At 45.2% G+C, this 21,998-nt stretch overlaps 1 protein-coding gene across 2 annotated transcripts in view; it reads right to left on the reverse strand.

Annotated features, from left to right (window-relative positions):
• ARID1A (AT-rich interaction domain 1A) overlaps window positions 1-21,998 on the reverse strand; it is a 63,634-nt gene that overhangs the window by 14,535 nt on the left and 27,101 nt on the right. For both annotated transcript variants that reach the window (XM_062594048.1, XM_062594049.1), the window contains exons 5-10: window positions 6,787-7,027; window positions 6,293-6,382; window positions 5,495-5,662; window positions 4,561-4,876; window positions 3,156-3,301; window positions 2,961-3,070 (exon numbers count right to left, since the gene is read on the reverse strand). In XM_062594048.1, the coding sequence (XP_062450032.1) occupies window positions 2,961-3,070; window positions 3,156-3,301; window positions 4,561-4,876; window positions 5,495-5,662; window positions 6,293-6,382; window positions 6,787-7,027 (1,071 nt within the window). The remainder of the gene's footprint in view (window positions 1-2,960; window positions 3,071-3,155; window positions 3,302-4,560; window positions 4,877-5,494; window positions 5,663-6,292; window positions 6,383-6,786; window positions 7,028-21,998) is intronic.

Here is a 21,998-nt window from a genome sequence, read left to right on the forward strand (position 1 = left end):
GCTGAAGCCAGTCTCAAATTAACAAGGGCATGAAAGAGGCTGATGCACCATCCTGAACATCAAATCAAACAACATGCTTATTAAGCCCAGCACGTGGTATTGGTCTCTTTTGGGAAAAAGCATAACAGAAGTAGAATTAGCATTCCTGAACTCAAAAGCGCTACTGTGTGTTTCAACGTTCTGGAGGGAAACATGAGATAATCCTTGAATAGCACAGGCCAGGAGGACACAACACCCCTTATTTGCAGCTTCCAGGATCTCCTAGTTCAAGAGCATTCAAGTCCTTGGTTTCTCATAAATAGAAAGGCAGCTGCCAGAACACATGAGCAGAAGTGAGAGATCTTCTAAGTCTTCCTGCAGACTCTGGTAGTGGTGTCAAACTTGCAGAGCATGTATTTTCCTACAGAGAGCAGAGAAGGAGACTAGGGGCTCAGGGTTAGTAACAGCTTTTTTGGAGGTTCTTTTGAACCCATAACAGCAGCATAAAGGAAAATACTCCTTGAAGAACTTGTTTGCTTCCTTCTTCAGGCTTTCATACTGGGATTAGTAAGAGTTTGTTTGTGAAACAACTGCAACGCTCTAGTTTACCACCTCTCAGCTGAGAGGTGATAACTGACTAATCCCGAGTCTGCACCAGAAACAAACCCAGGTTTGTTTATACTTCTTTTGGCAGTTTCATCACGATGGGTGATAATTCCTAAAGCTACAAAGCTGTTTTGTGGATGAGCCTGATTACTCCCAAAGAGCTAGCAAACATTCTTGGAAGCCCTGGGAGGAAATGGCTTTCCTTCATTTCTGAACTGAAGAGTTGATGAATTGTAGAACTAAAATGCTCAACTGTTTGAATCTTTCTGACAAATCCTGAAGAACCGCTTGGAACCACTGGCACACCCCAAGCCAGCCCATTGGGCCGGACGCATCAAGGGCAAATCATGTTGAATCTCCTTACCTCTAGCCTTTCTTCAATTAGATTATCTTTATTTTTCTAAGACCACTTCTGATTCAAGCTGTAATCCGTAATTAGCTATGAATAGCAACCGGAGACTCAAAAAATGCTGTCCCAGAAGATGCATCTGTTCAAGTATATTCTCCTTAGTAATGGCAAGATCGGCCCAGGTATGAAACAAGAACATACAAATTCGTAGGCACGGATAGAGCAAGAATGGAACTTCCTCCCAGACAACTTAGAGATGTCAGCACACACCACAAACCTCCTGCAGGTCCCAGTAGCCCCAGGATGACAGATGCTCAAGTGTTTTAGAGAGGCAGACTACTTCCCAAGGTCTATGAGGCATCCATTAAAAATTCTAGATGGAGAGCTGAATTTCTGAGTCCTCAGAGGAAGACACGTGAACTTCAATGGAAAAGTCCCTTTCCCAGCCTTACTGACAGCTGAAGGGTCTCTGTAAAGGATGGCAAGAGTCTCCTCATTCAGTGGCTTGCGTGGCTCATGCTTTCGCTCCTAGCTTTTTAGTCTCTTTAGTGCACACCTTGGTCGGCTCAGGCCAGATTTACAGAAGTATTTTTCTAGGATTTGGGCATTCTACCCACAGGGCTAAGCAAATAGGGGCAACACCTAAGATCTAACATGATCTCCAAATATACCATGGTCAGCTACACAACCATGGGCATATTCGTTTGTCTGAGTATAATCACTCATTCCTAATCTAATCACTAGCCAACTCCAAACTCTTTCCCCTTCCCTTTTTTTCTTCTTCATAGGAGGAAGGCATGGAAGAGTGACCTGAAGTCTTCTAATGTAGGTGTTAAGAAGGGTCCTAACATGCCCCAAAGCTGCGCATATACAAGGAACTGCAACCTTCTTAAGTTAACATGAATGTCGACAACACTAGGTAGAGTGATGCTGGGATAGAAGACAGCACTAGACATTAAGTGTCAGAGAAAACATTAGGTGCAGAGCAGAAAACAAGCCCTGTGTGTACTGATACACCCTCATACAAAATGCCAACATGCTGCCAAGTACTCAAGACAATCATCTTGCAATGAATTTGTGTAACAGCACTGGGTTAGCTGCAACTTATTGATAAACTCCCAGCAGCAGGTAATAGTGCAGGCAGACTAACTACCGTGATGCAAGAACGCAGCACTGAACAGCGCTGTGCCTGCCATAGAGCCAGGGAGTATGGCTCTACCAACGGGACACGACAGACTTGGGGTCTAGCTTATATCCACAGCCCTTGAAAGTCAAATATCTCTGAGAGCTGAAGAAATTCTAACCTTGTAGTGAGAGTGAAACCCAAAAGGAAGAAGTGAGCCCTGATGGCATCTGTAGAGAATTCAGGTGTAGCTGTTCTTGTATCGCAGGCCCCAATACAGGATTCAAATATAGCAGAAAATATATTAACAAGTAAAAGATACCTCCCTGAGAACTAAGGTGTGTGCACCCATGGTAGAAAACAAGAATGTGATATCGACACTGAGATTTGGATGGGGAGACCAAAGTATCTCCTTGGGAAGAGATGATCTTATGGATTTGTACTACACATCACAAATAGAGGCTCCTGAACAGTGCCATTATTAACGTATGTTAATATTTAGCAGTTTCTAAACAGAAGTAATACATTACAAATATAGCCAGGGCCTACTCTAAACCCCACCTACATATACATTTTGGGACACTTATTTCTTTGATTATGTTCCAAAGCATAATACATCCCAAAAGAGAATATCCAACTCACTTGCTACACCCTTGAGCAAGAACCATAGTCACAAGAAGCAGTCATACCACATATTACAAGGCAACCATACTAATGAGAAGTCTGTTCAGGGCAAGAAAGGCAAATCAAATTACGTTTCTCTTGGGAAACACACTTACTAGATAGATACCATGTTCAACCCAAGGTAACACATGACAATTTTATTTCCGTGGACACTGAGGAGGATGAGACAGGAGGCAGTTAAAAAAAAAAAAAAAAAAACAGAAAACCAAAACATTTTACCTTTGACTTGGATTCTGCTTTTGGTGTCCCATCTGCCTTATTGTTCATTTTAGTAGCAGGTGTTAATTTGACATCCCCAAGACCCATCATTTCAGGACTTGCTGCCATCCCTAGGAAGTTAAACAAAAGCTTTAACACTGATTTTAATCCAGTACCATGAAATCAGTGCAACTCCCAACAACCAGTGATGCTTACCTGCGGAGTTGTTGGCCATATTCCCACCCATTGGATAGGGTGGACCCTGGGGGTTAATCATGCCAGCCATACTGTTAATTCCCTGTCCATAAGGAGGTCCAGTTCCCATCATCCCTCCTTGGTTCATGTTGGGATAACCAGGAGGCCTAAAGGAGGACAGGAACAAACAGACTTTTATTCCAACTATTAAACACTAACATCTTCCACCAAAGCAGGTTTGCTATAAGAGACCTTCTGAGGAAGTGGAGAAGTGACTTTCTCCAGACCGTCCTTCCACCAGAACATATCAAAGATCAGGTGCTCTGGTAAAGCTTAACTACTCTAGACCCCAAGCCTCATTCTCAAAAGAAAAGGAGATGTAAACCATTCTGAAAGAGCAACTTAACATTTTCACCCTTTACCTTGGTTTGCTGCATCTCCAAGCTGGACTTCATTTCAGCTGCTAAGTCAGCTATACAGGGAAGAGTAGATCTTCATATTTTCCAGCTCTTTGCATTTAAGTGAAAATATACTATTTATATAGATGGACCAGGCAGTGTCCCAGCAAAATTTAATGATTCTTCTTTCTTTCTTTTCCTCTTTTTACCCCTATCAGCTACACAGCTTTACATATTTGTATCAGGAAGCTTTGTACACAACTGTCACTGAAGCTTGTTATTCAAAGGGGCAGGCTTTGATGCCTTCATTGGTGCTTGGGAACTTGACCTCTTAGCAATCATAGGCAACATCAGGCAAGTGAACAGCACAAAAAAGCCCCTTAAGACAAGCCAGTATAAAGAGTACAGTGCCCAGTCAGACCGCAAATACCCAAATCTAACAGCTTTACTGGGGGAATCTGATTTATAAGCAAGTTCATAGCTCTCACAGCATTGTGATAGGCAACATATACCTACTCCGAAATGTAGAATTAAAAAATAACCCCAAAACCACAGAATACAGCTGCAAAATTTTGTGCTGAGTTACAGCTTCCATTTAATAGCTGCTAAGACCCTAAAAGGAAAAAGTTCATTACACTGGACAAGAAATGCCTGGGTTGCGACAAAAGCAGCTAGATGACTGTCTACTAGATCTATGGGCTCTACCACAAACACAGCATCTTGTAAGTCACTGATCCAACAAAGTAGACCAGAAAGCCAAAACAAGAATGGATACTCAAGTTAAACAGATTTCTCCTACGAATACTGAAAATTCCTTAAACATGTCATTGACAGCATATTCAAAAAGACTGCTCATGCAAGTTTTATTATCTTTCTCCTGTAACATTTGAGATCGATGAATATGCCTCAAAGGGTATATATATTCAGTATTCCCCCAACTTTGAATTATTTCATCCATAGCTTTAAAACCCACAGATATGACATGGGGAAGGGACCTAATAGAGTCCAAAGGAAATCTCATTTCTTACCTAGTCTGGATGGAGTTGGCAGCAACATGCATAGCAGCAGCAGCCACCTCTTGTGCTTTGCGGTTCATGCCACCTGGTGGGGGGCACATCCCTGTGCCCACCTGAGGAGGCATATTCGCCATGTTAGGTCCATAAGGTCTGTTCCCCATGGTCGCATGGCTCATCCTCCCTGGGGGAAGTCCACTGTAAGGTGGCACACCAGTCTGCCCATGCATCTGGCTCCCTGCTCCCATTGGGTTCATGCTTCCTCCCATTCCTGGACTGGGGTAGTTGGCATTGGACATAGCATTGTAGTTTGGCTGCCTGGGATAACCTCCTAAAGAGATAAAAAGAGAGGAAGACAACATCATTCAACTAACTAGTTTATGAATCACTATAAAAATCTTCAATCAGCAAATATTTAAAGATCACTAACAGAGATGAGGGGGAGTGTTAACACCTCAACAAAAAGTCAAAGTACTTGGATATAAGCCACATAAAATATGTTTTGACACAGCCAACTAACAACATCAATTCAAAAGCTGCCTGAAACTCTCGCAAACCTCAACAGAGCAGAGTGAGCTAAATGATCCAGGACAGGATGTAGAAAATTCACTTAACCCTTTCCAAAACACGTAACACTATCAAATTAAGAGGACTGGATCTTCTCCTCCACTGCACTGGCGGCAGTACCTACATCCTTTTAAACCAAGAGGAAGGATATTGCATGTTGAAGTGCAACTAGCCCTGAAAGTAGCCTATTTCATCAGTCTCAAACATGATACACAAAGCACTGTTCCTTCCAGCTTATAAGGAGTATACTGTTTTGCATAACCCACACATTAAGATGAGACAAATAAACACAGTATATCAAAGACAAGAGATATTACAGTAGACACAGGTCTTGTATATTCCTGAGCTCAGCTGCCACCTTGAGGAGCTCACAGCACCTCACCTTGAGGTCCATACTGCCCGCTCTGGGGTCCGTAGCTCCCCATGGAGTTCTGCTGGTACGGCCCCATTCCAGCGTGCATCTGTCCTCCAGAAGACTGACGGGGAGATAAGGCTGAGCCAGGCTGGGGCGAGCTGTACTGGGGCATCTGAGGATTCCTCTGCATGTAACCTGGGCACCAGAGAGTGGAGCAGACAATTATCAGTGCAACTATTCAGTGGTGCCACTGGACACACTTTCTTCTGTAACAGGATCCAATAACAAAATCCTTCCAGCAACAGCCTAGATAGATTTACTGTAGTTGCTAGTAAGAAGCCCATTTTCTCCATTAGGACAATATACTCAAATTCCTGTTTTTAACCAGGAAAAAACTAGTATCACAGGAATAGGTAACACAACTCAGCAAACCTAGTTTACAACGACGTACTTTCAGCCATAAAAGCTGAAATTATACATGGGGCAAAGATGCACAGTATCACTGCAAGCAGCCCTTATTTTGAAGTATAAGGTCATGGACCCTGGACAAACAACACACAAACATGTTTCCAAAGCCAGCGAAAACACCTTACAAGTCAAACCACTAGCTTAGATGAAATATTAAAGAGGCTAAAGGATGGCCAACAGCTGAATTTCCTGCAACGTGCCTGAAGCAATTGCAGCTTATAAAGCTGGGGCAGCTTTTTTAAGCACTGTATCACCACAGAAGCCATGCCATCAAGTCAGGTATTCTTTAATTACATACCGAGCTTTACAAACCATTTACAGTTCTTTTAACTAAATCTTTTAACTCATGTCACTCACCTCGATCTTGCGCTATGCTTGATTGGTTCATGGAAGGATGCATGATACTGTCCGACTGGCCGCTAGGTGGTCGGGGTGGCATCTGATTGCCTACGCAACAGAAAGGAGGGTGGTTAGTCAAAAAACTGCACGCCCAAAAATCTAGGAAACAAGAGTATTAAATACTAGAACTACAAACATTTTCAAGAAAATGGCATGTCTGCCCCAGCAAGGAAAAACACAGCAACGGGAAGATCAGTCACATTAACATTTCCTTATTAAAGCTTGAAAAAACAATTCCACTGGTTTGCTAGCCAGCCATCCCTTCTTACTGCATGCTTCACAAGTTACAACAGGGGTTTTAAAACAAAAACAAAACAAAACAAAATTACAAGATCTCAGTGATCACGTAATACTGTCACTGGCCCATTTGCTCCTCACTGGCCATTTTAATTCACTTTTCAGCTGCATGAGGCAGTCACATCAAAGATCTGACACATGCCAAACAGCGTTACCTGGTACTGCAGCAGGTGAAAGTGGACCAGAGCGGGACTGAGCAACACTAGCAGGAGATCCAACAGGGGATGGCGAGGGTCCTCTGATGCCTGGCAGGTGAGGAGAGGTATGTGGAGAGAAAGGAGACTGAGCTGGGTTACTCTGCTCTCCTTGACTGCTGGAAATCCCTGATGTGCTTACTCCAGGACTCAGGGCTCCTTCTGTACCCATGGGCAGATCATCTATTGAACCAGACAGGTCCTGCAATACACAGAGAAATACGTCAGGCAAAAATAAAGAGACATGGGACTGTTCCCTCATCTACCACCATGAAAGACTGCATTTCCCCCTTAGACTTACTACAAATAGAAATCAATGAGCCCCGTTCATGTTATTGTCAGTTATGAAGCTGCTGCACAGACTGAGGTAACTGCCAAATGTGCTTTATCCCGCTGCCTGTTCCTGAACCCGAGAGTTCCCTAGCTGGTTTGTTGAGCACTTGCGAGTGGTCCAGACAACTGGTCAATTCTCTTATTTGCTTCCTTAATTCAGTTTAGAGACTAAAAATTAACAAATGCACCAAAGACGTGTAAAACTACAAATAGGGGGGATGGGTCACACGATCACGACCTGGAAGAGAAATATGGCTTGGCCTTTGAAAGGCAGAGAACTCCTGCCTCCCCACAATTAATTCATAAACCTCAGATGAGCCAGGAAACTACTCACTTGAGCTGGATAAAACAAACTAAATACAAAGATTTAAAAGAAAACTGTAAAACATTTTTCATGGTTCCCACTTCCCCTTCTCCAGAGATAGCAAAAACTAGCAATTACAACGTCAGGTTTTAAACTCCAGCTTCTCTTGAAGCTAAAGTTAGAAAATACCTTTCCTAGCGCATGTATCCACCCTGAAAAAGAGGAGCATGAAAAAGAGAGGTGCTTGTTTAAGAGCGGTGAAATCTCCAATTGCTACAACAGCGGCCAAAAAACTACAGCACTAAAAATCAGTTGGTGGGTCGGTGAAATGGGGATGCTTCCAAGTGGATGTCATGCAAATCCAACACGCACAACTGTACTGGCTGTTTGATAATAAGATGCATCATCTATTCAGACTTGGCCTGGAGTAAATGAATGAGTTACAGTCCAAGACCAAGAAGACGAATAGGCAGTCGTGGCACATTTGAACAGACACCAGGAAGTCTTAACTATTGCAGTGAGAAGATAAAATCTCTGCCAGAGATTCGAAGGATCGCACCAGGTGAAGATGCGGCAGCCCAAAGCTTACCCAGCTTCACCTACACTTTGCAAATCTGTCATAGCAATCAGCCCTGGATAAGAAACGCTCTGGCCTGAGCCCTGAAGTCATTTCAGATCTGAACAGGATTCAGCTGACCAGCATGAACAGAGCCAACCTCATTTCAAACACCACACAGAAAGGCTAAGCCAACTGATAAATAACTTGGGCGCTCTGGTCTCGTTTATACTGACTGGATGATTCCTTGTTTAGCAGCAGTTCAGATAACACTTTCCCAGCTCTGTGCAACACAGAAGGACCTCAGACACAAGATACTGCAAACTTATCAGCCTTCAGAAGCAAGCAAGAGTCCTATCGCTCTGTAAGACCTGTCTGCCAGGTGATGTATGAAAAGGCTCTGACAGCATGTCCCAACATCTCAGCTGGAGAGCAGTACTTCACCACCTCTTAGGAAGTGGAAAATTGGAGTAATATAGGAATAAAAAAGCCCCAGCATATATCCAACCACCTCATCACTCTTGTTGGATAGACAGTGACATTCAAAAGGACAAGCAAATGGGAGAGTTTAGTATCAGCTGGATGGCATGCAGATATCTGTTGCAGTAGCACAATCTTGTCTATTTTAACAGCAAAATTTAGTCTAAGTGCTTCTAACAAATCCTGGTAAATGCTACATTCGAGCTGCAAACTCCAGACCCTTGGTGGGATGACTTAGTGTCCTTCATCCCCTGCCACTACTGTTTCTGTTTGGGAGATCATTTCCTGCAAAACAGTCTCAGAGGTATATCTGCTTACTGTTGCAGTATTATCTTCTTGAAATAAAACAAAACAAAAACAAAGAAACCCCAAGCTTTGTCTTATTTCAATGAAAACTACAAATTTGCAGGAAAAACAAGTCTATGAGAACTTGCAATTTGCCTTACCTTCCTACTGTAACATCAGAAGTATTGCTAGCTCATGCAGCTACTCGCTTCTTTTTCCCCAGACAACTTTGATAAAACCCACATTCGTACAGCAAAACCATCTGAAGTGGGAGTAAAGTATTTCCAATATTTTGCATTAAAAAACATCAACCAACAAAAACAACAAAGAACAAAAAGCTTCTTTCTCCTCTGTAACTCCTGTTTAAGAGGGAGGTTAATCACACCGAACTTCAGCTGCTGGTGTAAGCTACGCATCACGGTTCCCTGCTAGTCAGAGGGGTACACAGTGTCCAGAAGCCAATTCAGTCCAACCTAAAACTATTTCTAATGTCTGCTGGCATCTTTCTGAAATACTTTTAAGCTACTTTTAGGCTGAATCACCAAATGCATCCAAACTCTCCATTTTTGTTCTGACAGAAATGAAGTTGGAGGCCAAAACCCCTTGGCAGCTGTAAAATCCTCCATCATCATCGGCTTTGTCAGACCTGTGTCAGAGAACGAAGCACAGCATTTTAGAGCTGTTAAATCTTTATGCCAGAGGGGCAGAGCAGAGAGCTACTTGGATGAGTAACTTTAGGCTCAGTGGAGAAACACATTATAAATGTACACGTGAGACAGAATATTGGCATGAAAGTGCAGGTAGAGGGCTAGCGTGCAAGGTGAAATGTCAAAGCTTTCTTCCGTTATCCAGACTGTAAGGGATGTGCTTCTGACCTCCAAGAGGTGAAAGAGGGCATTTGCCTCCAGGATCTGAGGAGGTCACCGTCTTCTGCATGAGATAAGAAATATTCATACATGAACTGGGCAGAATAAGTGTGAGAATATACAGCTTGTTAATGCCAGGCAACGAATACTTCTGCAACATGGGAAACGAAGCAGTGTTAAAAACTGTTTGAATATTAACTCCTAAGTAACTAGATAAAAAGCTTTAAAGATGAGGCCTTCGACTTGGCCTATGCATCAAGGCTTAAGTACTGTAAGTCATTTAAAAACATCGTTTTAATTAGGTGGGTTAACATAGGGTTGCTTTAGACATGCAAGTGAGGGCCCCTCTACACTGTTAGCATACCACTGTGGACCTCATGTATAGGAAAAGTAGGCCTCCCAGCTCTAAGGCTTTAGATCAGACCTTCAGTTGGTTTAAAGATGTTAAAAATGAATTACTTGTAAACTATTCTTGGACATTATGGCAATGTGCAGGAATGGAACCAGGACAAGACCGTACAAATCACGTAACTCATGAAGCCACTTCCGTTTCCAAAGCTTTGTCAAGTTTTACAAATCCCAAACAACACAGCAAAGAGAGGCTCCACCAGCACAGCAGAATTTTTCTAAGTTCGTTATTAAGCTTCAAATTCCGCAATACTGTAAATTTCTCAGAAGGCGCGATGTCTAGGAGGGAAAGGAGAGAAGCAGGGACTGCAACGCCAACGCACAAGCAGCTAATCAGCAAGCAGTCGTTTCCCTCCTATCAAGGTATTTTTTCGGGGTGCCAACCATCAAGACATAGAGTAGTGTTTTTTTTTAACCAGACCTAAAGGACACTTTCAAACTCTGATATTCCATTTACTGAAGTGCACCACAAATTTCGCGGGGTGCGGGGGAATCATCTTTTTACAGACTGCTTTAAGGACAGCTACAGCAGAGAAGCCCTGGGAAAAACAAACAAACCCTAAAAATAAAAATAAAATTGGTGGAGTAACGGAGCCTTACTGCCTTTGGTGGTTTCTGGATCAAGCCCAAGGAGGATCGGGCCAGTGAGGTTTGCTTTGCCCCCGCAGAGGATCAGGAGGAGACCTGGAAAGACGCAGCAGCACGCGGAGGGCTCTCCCCTTCCCTCCTCCTCGAGCGCAGCCAATCGAGCCGAGACAGGAGGTGAGCCTCAACAGCAGTAACTCTGCCAACTTGAAGGAAACGTCAGGGTCTGGAGAATTTCCTCACGTGTTTCCAATGTGTTTTTTATGCATTTTATTGCTCATCTGCCATGCAGATCAAAAACGCTGGAGGGATTCCAACTATTTCACACAGAATCTCACACTCCAGGCTGGCTGCAGCCCCAAAGCCTGAGTTTCTTCACTTGAAATACTGCCCAGTGTTATTTTGGGATGTGACCTGATAGCGGAAGCCCACAGGGACCCTGAAACGATAACCGTTCCAGCTGCGACTGGTTGCCCAACCCGTGCCGATGCCAGCACGGGTTTGTCAGCGCTGCTGACAAACAAGGACTCAGCAGCTAACACCTCCTTTTCACACCACAACAAACCCATGCCTGAAATCGCACAAGCTGGTGCCCAACCGAGGGGGCCGGCGAGCCCGGCTGCCTCGGGGACAGGGCTGCAAGGCTTGGCACGGCCCAGGCAAGGGCGCCGGGCAGTTCGTGCTGCAGAAGGCAAGGGTGTTTTCATACGAAAAGGGGAACCACCACTGCACTATCTGATACGAGTTCATTTGTTAAGGAAACGCAGAGATGAAACAAGGAGAAATGCTTCAGCTCAGCGTAAGACAAGCCCCGTGGGAGGGCAGATCCCCGGCGGTCCTCTGGCCCGCTGAGCGGGCAGAGCGGCAAGGGGGGCCCCAAGCGGGTTGCTCCCCTCCCTGGGGACGGCAGCTCCCGACCCGCTCGCCCTGCAAGCGCGCGCGGAGAGCGTGGGGGAAGAGGGAAGGAGCGCAGACGGGCCGTAATGGTCGGCGGCACTATCAGATCACCAGATAGCACTCAAGGAAATTATGAGCTGGAGACGAGCACGTGCCAGAGCTCAGAAATTCTGAAAAGCCAGTTGTTTCCATAAAGACGCTTACAAGCAAACCCAGAGAACAACGGTTAAATTTCTTCCCCGCTTCTTTCTGAAGGGGAAAAAGTCTCTTCATTGCTTCTGACTAATTGCAGTACCTACTTTCTATTACAATTTCGTTTTCTCTGCAGTTTCTTTTCCACTTCAAGAACTATCAACACTGAAAAAAATCACAAGCTTGTCCTTTCCTTCCCCTTCATTTCCACACTCAGAATACCTCAATCCACTCAATCTCAAAAGTGGCCAGCTGACCAGCAAGTCAGGATCTCCCCGCTACTCTGGGGAGCCGCATACACTGGTTCCTCCTTCTACAGCCCAGACACAACCGAATCTTGTATCTTCTGCTTCACAAAGCACTCTGTCTCATCACACAAAGCGGCCTGGAGACCTCACGTGCTCCACTTACGTTAAACTTAAAGACTCACTTGATAGCTTGAAGATGCACAGAGCCACCTTGCAAAGCTGGCTTGAGGTTTCCTCAACTGACAGAAAGGTCCGGACAGGGGCCTAATTCCCCCTAGTCCCCGCCGCCTTTCTCCTTAGCACAAGTCCCCTTTGGATTGCTTCCCCAACAAAAACTGAAGTTGGAGTTGGGGATCCTAACTTAAGCTGCAGTAAACAGTGAACTAATAGATAATTTTCTCTTAGGAGTTATAATCTATCTCCAAAGTTTTGTCTTGTCAACAAACTGAAGATACTTCCTATCCTTTCACTTTAACAGGCCTCCCATCCTGTAATAAAAGCACTACTCAATTACAGAGCCTGAGACTAGATAAAAATCCAATCAGAACCGTGCTTTTCAGTCTCGGAGCTGAAAAGGCACCAACTCCAGCTTACTGGAGGCATCCCAACAAGGGCCCACACTCCCACCGGCCTGGGTCACCCCCCCACCAGTTTGATTTCACTGCCATGTTTCATGAACCATCAGCATGTACCATCACGGACAAAAACCCCACCGAGCACGGGATTTCGGCATTTGTTTGGAAGCTGCTGGCTACCTGAACATCCTTGGCAGGAACATAAAGACTTCTGTGCCACAAGAAGGAACAAAACTATTCCGTAGCCAAAGCACATTTCCAGAAGTCCTTCCTACCCCAAAAATACACGATATGCCTCAGGAGAGCCATCATTCAGCTCGCTTCACTCCCTGTGACTGGGTGTTGTGCAGAAGGGAATGGATCACCCTGTACAGCACCAGAAACACCGTCTGCATGACCATCGTTCTTTGTGTGCATACAAGCTGGGCAAGAGAAAAGGCAGTAGGAAGGATGCGTGCAGAATCTCTCTCCAATAAAACCTCTCTCAACCTAGAATATTTCTGGAATTTAAAGTGAACTCAAAGATCCTGTTAACAAATGCTTTGCTTCTGTCTGCTCTGTACCTGTCATACCTGGTGGGGGAGTGGGTAGAAACCAAAAATATGTATTTTTGAGCTGTAAGTTTACCTGTTATATATTTTGGGTTTATACAAGTGCAGGAAGCTCAACTGCATTCCAAAGCTACCCAAGACAACTAAAAACTAATGAAATACTGTCAAAGTCTAGCAATACAAGCTGGTGTCCCTTTGACCATGTAAAGCTTTCCACACCACTGCCATAGCTCTCATATCTTACTCTCCTAAGCACTGATGCAGTTTTAGTTTAAAAGGGGAAGGTAATTTTCTCCTGGCATAAGGAATGGGGGAGGCTTAGAAGGAAAACCACCACCATAGCAGCATGAGTCTGCACAGCGCACCTCCTCCGTGCCTTCGTGAAAGCTTCAGGTTCACAGCCTTGCCTCTTCCCTTATATACCCTTCAAAACAGGATAAAGATCGGTGACCAGAGGGAACAAAGAACTTTAATTATGGAACAAAATCTCTGGTTTCGCCCCTCAAATATGTCTGTGGAAATTCAGTCTCTGATCTGAGCAACGTTCACACGTGAGCAACTACAAACTAGACACTTCTTGTGTTCTCCGTCAAGCTCTTCTGGGGATGAATCTAAGATTCTGTTTACAAAACTAAGGATGTGTAAAAATGTTCAAGTCCTATTACATGTCACTTACTTCCTTTATTTTAAATATTGTTTGTAGAGTAAGTAGTAAGACTTTTACTACTTCAAGGGAAAAATATCAGCCCAGTAAAACAAATATTAGTAAGGCAACACTATTAAGGCTTTAGTCTCTGCTAGATGGAGTCCATATTCCCTTCCCTTATGAGGAGTTTAAGCTCCTCTCAGGCATCAGTACTGACAATTGCAAACCTAAGATGGGGACTAGAACATGCACAAGAGATTTGTACAGTTTCTTTGCTCAAAAAAGAAGCTGAAAAGCTCATTCTTCCAGGCTGGCTTTAGACAAACTGGTAGAAGCTGCTGGCTCTAGCTGCACTGCAGGAAAAAGAGCATTTGGAAAGGAGGCTGGCAGGAGGAGGGGCTCAGTGTCACACAAGAAATTTTACTCTGATTGCAAAAATAAGCTGCTGTTCTAATCCACCCCACTAAATCTAGGTGAGTTTGGCCGTTTGGCATAAAGCAGGTACAAAATAAAAAGGAAGGAAGATAGACGGAAGTGATGCTGGCTTTACTACATTCCTGCAACGGGAGCCCTTGCAAAACAGCCAGCACTGCTACTGCAGCAGCCATTGATTTTTCAGAGGTCGATACTCCACTCCCACAGATCTGCTCGGCAGGAGCTTTAATCACATCTACTGCTCCTACTCCGTGCCACCCCTCCTTTTCTTCCCCTCCAAATAAAATTAAAAAAAGAAAAGGGGCCTTTCCTCCCCCTCCAAACACTGTGCACACTAACAATTTTCATATTCTTGCTCTGCCTTTGGAGCGGAGAGATGCAAAAGCTGTAGTTGCAGCATGAAGTATAAAAGAAATAACATGATTCATCCACAGAGCAAGATGTCGCCAAAGGGAAACCCACCGCGAGGAAGGCCGGCATTCCCACCCCGGGCGCCCTGGGTACTCAGCTCTTCTGCAGGACCCTGGGAAATACAGCAGCAAAACTCTCCAGAAAGCAGTTTCCTTTTAACCCTTCGAGAGCTGGTTCAACTTCTGAAAGTATTTCCAGGTTTATCTGAGCATTAATACAACACAGAAAGTATTCAAAGTAACAGTGGGAATGCTTACGTTTTGCTTGCTAGCCTAGGAACACTTTGGCTGATGTTAAAGCCGGTCCAGCCATCTAGCAGCAGCAGCAAAAAACAAAAGGATAAAAACTCAAGTTTCAATAGTAACACTGATCCCTTAAAGTTGCAGGAAAGAAGTACGCATGACCTCAAGCACAATGAGCCACATTATCTCAACAGCAGTGAAGGATGTTCTCAGCAACGGTGATTTTTTGGAAGGTGTTTGGGGTGGGTGAGGGTGAGACCTACATACTGACCACATCAATCAGAAAGGCTGGTCCGACACCCAGTCTTCGGAAGGAAAGTGCAAGTGAGAAACTAATATGGGTCTCAGATGACAGACCACAATCTGTTTATTTAAAGAGCTTTTGGGTTTTTTCCCCAGAGGTTTTTGTTTCTTAAGTGTTCTTCTACTGCAGTCTAAAGACAAACTCCAGATCACATGCAAAGCTAAATCGCAGCAGAGGTAGGAAGCTCCCCTCTTCTTGCCAGCCATAAGGATATTCCAATTCCGCAGCAGTGCTTCCTCTGCAAGGCACTTTCCAATCTCTGATGTGTTCAATTTAGACTCCAAAGCATTTAGTCATCTCAGCATGTGATTATGCCACCATGCCAACCACATGAGTTTGGGTGGGCAAAGAAATGCAGCAAAGGCAGGAGTTTAAAATAGTTAACAAAAAAAACAAATGTTAAAGGCACCTGTTAAAGCCAGTACTTTGGATTTTAAGACAACTCAGCTTTTGGTGTTACCAGCCCTTTTAGAAACAATTAAGAGAAAAATAGTAACGAAGCATAAGAAAGAGATTTTAGGAGAGAATAAGCTTTCTAAAGGCAGCAGATACCTGCAAGCTTGATGAACCTGGCAGCTCCCTCGCAAGAACGGGCTGCCAAGGAGCTGGTTGAAAGCTGGTAGCCCCGTTCCGAAAGCCACCGTACCTGCAGGCAGGCAGCAACGGAGCGGCAGGAGCCCTGGCTGCCGAGCCCTCGCATGTGGCTAGCTGGGGCTCTCTAGAGAAGCCGCTTTCATGCACGCATCTGTCCTACACAACATGCCCGGTGTTCAGGTACAGCTGCCCTGGATGGGGCCAAGGAGCTGAGGATGCATTTAAAAAGTCAATGAGATTCTCCTCTTGCTGTAGCTTGGAGCAGCAAGCATGCATAAGGAGAGGTAAGCAAAGTTTCTATTTTTCCAGTTAAGAATCAATTAAAATAATAATAATTACACAACTCCTCCTCCAATTACCTCTCAGGACTCACTTGAAACCCCAGTGCAAACCTTGTACCCACACGGACGCGGCAGCAGCCCACGGAGGCAGCGCTCGCCGCTGCACAAGGCCTGCGCAGCCGGCCCCGGCCCGGGGCCGTGCCCAGCACCCGCGAGCGCCGCACGCGCCTCCGAGACCAGTCGATCCAGAACGCCAAAACGGCACGAGAGGCAAAACGACTCCTGCAGATCGAGAGCTCGGGCACGCGGCGTTTGAAACGCCAAACGCCAGCTGAAGTTAGCCCCCGTCCTTTCTCCCTCGGGCCGCCGCGCGCGGCAGACGCGGGCCGAGCCGGCGCTGCCGGGGGCTCCGGCGGGGTTCGGTCGGATGGAAAAGGCAGAGGGGCGACGTTAGTGCTTGCAGCGGGGCCCCGGCGGCTCCCGCGCATTGCGGCGGGTCTCCCGCGTCACCAACTCAGCAACCAAAAGGAAGCGAAAACTCGATTTCCCTGCCTGGCAGCGCCAAGCTGCTCGAGAGAGTCGTCGCCCCGCACGGCGCGCGCCTTCCCCGCCGCGGTGTAACCAACAGCGACGTATTTCCAGGCGGCATCGGTTCAGCGTGACCGAGCCCAGACTATTGTCCGGGATCCAAGATCACAACCGCTCGGCCTGCAGCGATTTCCGGATTCGGCACCGGCCCGCCTAGTCGCTCGAGCGGGGCCTCAAGCCGGGCGGTTCAGCGGGCAAGGCCAGCGCCCGGCTTGAGGCCCGCCGGCCCCGCGGCCGCGTTTCGGTCGAGCGTGCCGCCGAAATCGCTCCCGAGCCGACCGAGGGCTCTGGCGAGGGTGGGGGGGGGGGGGGGGGGGGGGAGGAAAAAATCGGTGTAACGAGGCGAGGCAGGAAGCGGAGCCGCGCGGCTCGCGCCCGGAATAGAAACAGGAAACGCGCCCTGCATCGAGCACAGCGCAGCCGGCGGCAGCGGGCGCCCGGCGCCGCACGGCACCGCCGCACGGCCGCTCATTGGCTGCGCCGAGGCCTCGGCTCGGCTCGGCACGGCACGGCACGGCACGGCCGCTGCGCCCCGGGGGTGGGGAATTTCCTCCCCGCGCACCGGCTCAGATCGGCTTAGCGCGCCAAGCCCGGAGGAAGGGGTGGGAGGAAAGGAATTGCCACATGGACAAATAGCGGAGCAAACCCCGAGGAGAGGGTCACGCACGGCCCCCAAGCGCGGCGCCGGGCAGCTCTGCCGGCGGCACGCAGCGCTCTGCGGAGGCTGTTGGCAAAATCAGAAACAAAACACCAAAAAGAGTAAGAAAAAAAAGCACGGCCTTCCCCAACACCGCATAAAAATAATTATTATAGTCACATACACTTAGAGTTATGCCACGGTCAGGGAAAAAACATTTTTGACTCTTAATAGCACCGTAACTTGGATAGAGACCTTTCAGCATAAAGTGAATCCCATCTCTGAAATACCAGTGTCCGAGGTATCGTGCACCTTGGGGTGCTACCTCCGGGTGATACCGCCTTTATGTGCGCATCGCTGCGGTGCCCAGGCGCCACGGCACACAACTGAACTGCTTTGAAACGCACACATCACTAATTCCGCTCTTAAGGCGAGCGAAAAGACAAGCTCAAAAGGCCAAACGCAAACCAAGCAGAAGCAGGAGGCCACGTCTAGAAAGACACCAAAGTGACACCCAGATTCTACTAAAAACGTTTGCTTTCCCTTCCCTCCAAAAGTGATCACCAAGAGGACCGATATCGAGCAAAAAGATTTTTTTAAAAAAAATATTCATTTCCTGGGCTGCACCTCTCTCCATCCACAGCAGCTTTGAGACAGTTTTTAGCTGCACTTTAGCCTGTTGCATTGATTATTTCCAGGTCAGAGGATGCAGCTGACAAAGCTCAACTTTATTCCACTTCAAGGATCTGCAGAGTACCAGCTGAAGTGACGATCTGGTAGGAGTGACAAATCGAACTAGTGTTTTCCTGAGAACCTCTGAAGTACCCAAACCCAAAAACTGCTTAAGGAAGGAAAAAGTAATTAAACAAATCAACCTCCCAAAACTGCTGGGGAGAGGGAGTGTATGCACAGAAGGGCTCCTTCCACCCAAGCAAAAAAAACAGTAGCCTCATTCTTCTCCACTTCCAAGCCCCAAATTTTGTCAAAACCATCCTGCAAGGATCTGAGACTAGGATGCACATTCAGAAGTTAAATGCAGATCAGAAAACTGTTTTTAATCATATTCCTGTCTACCATTGACAAGTAAAACACTCTTCAGACCAGAAATCAGTGATGAATGAACAAGCAAAGCACAACTGAACAGAAATAAAACAGTTCTGTAATGGTGCAAAGTATTGAGATTGAAATGATTCCCCTTTCCTACCCAGATGAAACTACATCACTCAGGAAAGATACAGGGTTTCTCCCTCAGTGAACACGGTACCCTAGCCAAAAAATAATTAAAAAGAATAAACAAATAAGCCAGGAAGGACATTCTGGGGTGGAGATTCTGAAACAACTTTAACAAGCTGCCTCATTTCGCATCATTACGCATTTAGCGCAACAAAAACTCAAATGCATCCTTGCCATATTTCAGCACCTCCAAAACCCCGCTGGTATCTCTCCTCCTGGTTTGACTGTGAGTCTCACCCCATGGACGACCTTTCCCATTAAAGCACTGCTGAAAACAGTGCCTCTCACAAAAGTTTCAGTTTCAACAGACAGAAAAACTTTACTGAAGAAATCCCAGAACATCCAGTGAAAAGCACATATAGCCAATAAATACTGGTATCAGATCGGTATTGCTTTATAAACAGCTTTCAGGGCTGCTCAGGAAGTTCTGACACCACAGTTATCAACTTCTGTGCTTGGAAAGTTATGAACAGCTCAGGATGGCAACCACTCTCGCCATGCTCTACTCCACATCCACGCTTCAGAGATGTAGGAACTTGTACTCGACTTCTTCAAGGCAACCCAAAAGACAAAGACTGAGGCAACGTGACGACCTGCTGGACGTTCCCAAATGAGGTAAAAAAAATTCCTCCCAGCCCAGGACTCCACTGATCTTTGCAACAGAACTGATTTCCAATCCAAGCATAACTGGATGTCCTAAAACACCCTATTTGCTTCCCTCTACTTGCTACCAGCACCTTTCAAGTCTAAGCAAAAAGTAATTAATAGCTGGAAATATTTGATTCCTACATACTCAGAATTCAAGTTTCAAAAGCTAGAGACTCCAAATAAACTGGATACAACTTGCCAGGAAGAATCCTTTGCTGAAGAGATGAGACTTGGGATTCTCCTGGGAGAAAGAGATTTATACCAAGGATTACTACTCAGCTATTACACCCAGGCACAAAAGACTACACTTCACTTCTCCCATACACAATAACAATCTTAGTTTAGCTGCAATCCTGACAGCAACTCCCTAGAGAAGCAGGGAATTCTTCAGAGAAATTCCTCACCCAGCAAACTACATATAGGAAGAGTGCCAGCCAGGACATTTGTGCAGATGCATTACTCTTTAAAAGGCATCAGCAAATTCAAGTTAGTGCCAGCACTCTCCCCCAATACTGTAAGTATAAACTTCAGAAAGGAAACGACAAACCAGTATACATTTAAGCTAGAATAGCCTAGTAACACAAGCAGGAATGGAAGACCAGACATTTTGCTGCTTACAGATGAGCACATACAGCATTAGAGAAATCAGTAATTTGACTCTTCTGCTGTTAAAAAGTCTGCATATGGGAATACTGTCAGGAAAAAGTTTAGTTAGGGACACAAAAACCATTACTGGAGAGCGAACTTAAAGACCCCCACCCAGAAAGATCGACATTTCTCAGATAGATCCTAACAAAGCCAGCAAGAGCCGTTAGGTTATTCAACTCCTATCAGTATTACCATACTCACACTTACATCTCTTGGAGATTACCATCTCCTGAAATGGCGATAGGATCTGCTGAAAAAATAATTCTCCCATTATTGCTGAAAATTCCAAAACTAATACTGAAGCACAACATCAAATATGTAACAGCCAAAGACTACTGTGAATGCTTTAGGTATATAAATCTAACACTTCCTAAGTTAAGGACTAAAAGCTGAAATTCCCTATTCCTACTAGTGTTGATCTATGCTTAATTAAAGATGATGCATGGTATGATACGCCCAGATTCCAAGATACCCAGTGAGCTATCCCACAGTGCCTGCTAAGCCTTGGAAAAGGACTCAGAACTCAACCAAAAAATTAAAAGCCCACTAACTATGCTTCTGTAAATCATATATATGGCAAAACAAGAGATTCAGGAATTCTCCTGAGGAGGATAAAACTTTCTAAAACAGATAGACTGTGCAATATAAGCAGGATTAAAAGAAACCAGTAACACCCTTCCATGAAGCACTTCTGCTTCTAAACAGTCCCCGTCCAAACCAGGAGACGGATCACTGACACAAGAGGGTGGCTGCCACAGGGGTCCTCTCTCTAAACCATTCCACAGCATCACTGCCTGATGCACTTCTCACTTCATGGCCAGGGGTGCTAATCTTGTGCTATGCACCTGTGGGACAAAGAGATCTGCAACACATACGAGAATAAGGGTGCTGGGGGGTGCCTCCTTTTTTAAAAAAAAAAAAAAAAAAAAAAAAAGTTTTTCTTTACCTAGGAAGAGAAGGCCCAAAAAGACAACCAGCATGGGTAAGCTAAAGATTCACTGATTTCTTAAATGCAAATCATTTGGTGATAAGAGTCAGAAAGTCAAGACGACTATAAACGTCAGTTTAAAACGCAAAACAAGCCTTAAAGCCAGTCAATTCCAAAAGCTAAACTAATTTCTTTGTGCTCTGGATTTCTGTCTAGAAAACTTCCCAGGAACCCAATTAGAAACCGAGGGACACGTTAACATCTAAAACGCTTAAACAGGATCGAATTCCCTCCTTTGTAGGTTCTCCCACTCTTACAGGGGAGACGGGTATCTTCTCTTAAGCTATTTGGAAAAAGCAAAACTTGAAAAGGGCGAAACGCATCTAAGCACAAGGTATAAAAGAACCTCCCCACTTGGTGCTGAGACGAAGCCACTTCTGCTAAGCAGAGCGACTAATTCCTATAATCTGAGTCAGAGGGCGCTGATTGGTAGGATTCATGAAGGCAGTATCAACAATGCTACTAAACAGGACTTCCCACCGTTCAGAGCTACAGCAATTTCTTCAATTACTTCAGTGGCTTCACTTTTCCTACATTCTTTGCCAGAAGATGGGTCACATGGAAGAACTTGTGGAGAGGCAGAGTGGAGAGAAACATGCTATTTAAAAGGATTTTCCCCCAGGCCTCAGAACAAATTAAATCTTTGTAATCAGGGTCCAAATGGAGGGAAAAAAAAGAAAAAAAAAAAAAAAAAAAAAAAAGAAAAAAAAGACAATCCACACCTACTCCCATTAGGGGGTGGGTCAAACTAGAATTGCTTTATATTTTGGGTGACAATCTGTACCCACAATCTAAAGGAATTATTTCAAGGGGCTCATAACAGACCTGTTACCACTCCTGAAGACAAAAACAACTCCACTATATACGCAGTTCACGCTCCTTTGACCAATCCAACTGCTGCTTAGGAAGAGATTTAGCCAGTGGCTAAACAAAAAAAGAACTCGCTCACTTCCTACTAGGTACAAGTGACAATAACCAGAAGAATCAGAAATTCAGCAACTTAGATTGTTCTTCCAAGTCAGAAGCACAGACCGACTTGGGCAAGCTAACTTTTACTTTTAATCCTTCTCCTCAATTTTCTTGATGAAGTTTTAACCTGAACTTTAACTATCCCAGTCCAAAAACTCTGGAAAACTAGGTACTAATCTGACACCCAGCCATTCACTGCACATAGACAGAAAGTAGATTTAGAACTCAAAAGGGAAAAGAAAATCTGCATCTGCAGGAGAAGGAACTAT

Source organism: Rhea pennata, chromosome 23 (genome assembly GCF_028389875.1).
Source record: "Rhea pennata isolate bPtePen1 chromosome 23, bPtePen1.pri, whole genome shotgun sequence".
NCBI classification, from domain to species: domain Eukaryota; kingdom Metazoa; phylum Chordata; class Aves; order Rheiformes; family Rheidae; genus Rhea; species Rhea pennata.